Source organism: Morus notabilis, unplaced genomic scaffold (assembly GCF_000414095.1).
Source record: "Morus notabilis unplaced genomic scaffold, ASM41409v2 Scaffold847, whole genome shotgun sequence".
In the NCBI taxonomy this organism is placed as follows: Eukaryota; Viridiplantae; Streptophyta; class Magnoliopsida; order Rosales; family Moraceae; genus Morus; species Morus notabilis.
In genome coordinates, this window is record NW_010365351.1 from 114,109 (window position 1) to 116,781 (window position 2,673).

At 33.9% G+C, this 2,673-nt stretch overlaps 1 protein-coding gene across 1 annotated transcript in view; it reads right to left on the minus strand.

Annotated features, from left to right (window-relative positions):
• Positions 1–784: 784 nt before the first annotated feature.
• The window catches only part of LOC21388592 (putative hydrolase C777.06c), a 3,542-nt gene continuing 1,653 nt past the window's right edge, over positions 785–2,673 (minus strand). Inside the window, exons 6-12 of the mRNA XM_024172146.1 lie at positions 2,546–2,622; positions 2,275–2,394; positions 2,059–2,135; positions 1,874–1,937; positions 1,703–1,753; positions 1,565–1,613; positions 785–1,091 (exon numbers count right to left, since the gene is read on the minus strand). Coding sequence (XP_024027914.1) covers positions 973–1,091; positions 1,565–1,613; positions 1,703–1,753; positions 1,874–1,937; positions 2,059–2,135; positions 2,275–2,394; positions 2,546–2,622 — 557 coding nt within the window. The 3' untranslated portion in view covers positions 785–972. The remainder of the gene's footprint in view (positions 1,092–1,564; positions 1,614–1,702; positions 1,754–1,873; positions 1,938–2,058; positions 2,136–2,274; positions 2,395–2,545; positions 2,623–2,673) is intronic.

Sequence of the window (2,673 nt, forward strand, 5' to 3'; positions counted from 1 at the left end):
CTTTTTTTTCCTTTTTTTTTTTTTTTAATTTCAACACCAAATTTCATGCTTGAATTTTAAGATTATTGTATGATCATATTGTATTAATATTTGTATCGAGAGAGAAAAAAATTAAATTGTGATTCAAACTCGCAGAATGAACGGTCTAATAACTTCATTACTTTTTACTTCTTGCCCATGCTACCGAATCCCACTTTTGAGTATGACAATGCCCTCTGTACTTGCTCATCTCTTGAAAGCCACAAATGCATTTTCGTTTTCAGGAATTTTCTCAAATTTCAAAGAATCAGGTGATACAAATCCCAATGTGTAGAAAGTTTGCGTAGGCTATACAACACCTGCACTCCCTGCTCACAATTCACTTCAACAATGGTTAGCGTATCCTTTCAATTTGACCCCAAATCAATGGTTTCCATGGTTTAAAAAAACAAAAAAAAAAAATACCCGAACGGTTAGCAGTCAAATCATATTGAAATTATATAAATTAAAGAATTATATCAGCCAACAAATAATTCTTAAGAATTCTCTTCAACTTTTGGGAGCTGAGAAAAAAGATAGTTGCCTACAGTTAATTTCAATCACGTAAAATTAAAATCTCGTTCTTTTCATCGATTCGAGTTTTCAGTTATAAGTTTTTACAGTTAAAAGTTTTTTAAAAAAAATATATCACATCTCAGTTCAAATTAAAAACTCAAATCAGCAAAACGAACGCGCCTAAACTTAGAAATCAATTGACATGCCAATGGTCAAAGTTGACCTCTTTCCCACTAAAATTTAATGAAAACAAATAAAAGAAGTTTTATTGCAACAACAGATCGCCAACTAAAAATGTGCACTCCCAAAATGTGCAAAAATTTGAGTCCAATGCGGACCTTCATAGCTCATGAAAGATCACTTGACAGTTGAACTTTCAAAATAATAATCTTGAGCCTTTATCAATAAAAAATAAATAAATATATAATTGTCAAAAGCCTAGAGAGTCACTGGCACACGAAGCCCATCATAGCTCAGTTGTACATCAAGACCCTCACTCTCCATCAGTTTCATGAGATAGTTATTCACTTTCTCATGATCCATTAGATGCATCATACCTTCACAAGTACAAAACCAAGGGAAAGAAAAAAAAAAAAAAACAAAAGCAATGAGTTAATTACCACTTTACATTTATTAATGCTGTAATAGAACTATAATTCGGTTTGATTCTAAAATTATGCAAAAATTCAAAGCCCTTGGTTCCTTACCATAGAATTCAAAGCAGAAACTAGAAAAGCAAACAACAAACAAATTCCCTTCTGAATAAATAATAAGTGAATTCTTCAATAAGACTATGAAAGTGTTTTACTACACTATCGGTAAGACAGTTTTAACCATTAGATCTTCATAAGGTAATGTTAAATTGTTATACTTCATTTAATATGATTTAAATCTGATTTGATCTTATAGTTAAAAAACGGTACCTGGATTTCATCTTATGGTTAAAAATCTATGTCCTACCGGAAGGGAAGAATTTTCCAGAAAAAGGACACCACGGACTACAAGAAAATGCTAAAAGGATGAAACATACCGGTGAAGAAGGTTTTTTTTGGTTTGATTTTCCGTACTTCCTCGAGAGCCTGAGAAGAGATCAAATGACAATTAGATCTTTTACGGAAGTTCTACAATAGGAGTAAAATTACTGTAGTGAGTAGAACAGTTTTAGTACTCTTGGAAGTCCAAAATGTGTTGCAGATGATCTATCTGGCCTTAAAGCATCCTGAAGAAGTTATTGTTGTTTATGTTAGCCCGGCTAGGAAAGAACTTATTATGCATGTTGAACTCGAGTAATTTCAGAAGCAAAAATTAGAGGGAAAGGGATGGATGGTTAGGGAGGCACCAGAATCAGAATTTCACAATTCTTGAGGAGCGGATAAGTTTCTTCAGGTATGTCACTGACATCACTGCATAAGTGAATAAATATTAAAAAAAAAAAAAAAGGAAACAAACAAACAAACAACTCCAAGAACAAGCATAGCAATTTTTTGTTTTTCAAGGATTTGTGTGACACAAAGTAAGCATCACCTAATGTAACAAATATCACCGAAACGAAATCCTAGGGAGCGGTAACCAGGACCATGCCACACGGGTAAAGGGGTAATCTGAAACACAACGTTAAAATAAAAAAAAAACAAGAAGTTGGTATTGATGTCAAGGATATTATATTATGCATTGACTTAGTTGTGATCAGAGCAGTGAATTTCAGAAAGGTCAGTACAGCTAGAGGTTGTTAAGTCTGACCTCTAATCCATGAACAGTGAACGGCTCTTCATGTATGATATTGAATTGCAACGCTGAAACAGCAGCACCAGGTGTGACAACGCTTGTATCAACTAAATAGTAATGAGTCTTCTTCATCACCTGCAATTAGCCAATTATAGCAAAAACTATGCACAATAAGTTATGCGAACGGACAGAGTTGAAATGATTTTACATATTAGCTTAGCTATGAACTTGACCAATGAATACGATACGAAGCCAAACTTGATGCAAGAAAAATCAATTTTTGGACCTCAAAATCACGCCGGGGCACGTAAATGGGAATAGATGGCTGGACATTGTTTGTCCAATCACGAAGGTCATCGAGACCTGGAGAAGAATAAGAAAAACTTTGAGTCATGGATTTCATGCAAGGGAAAG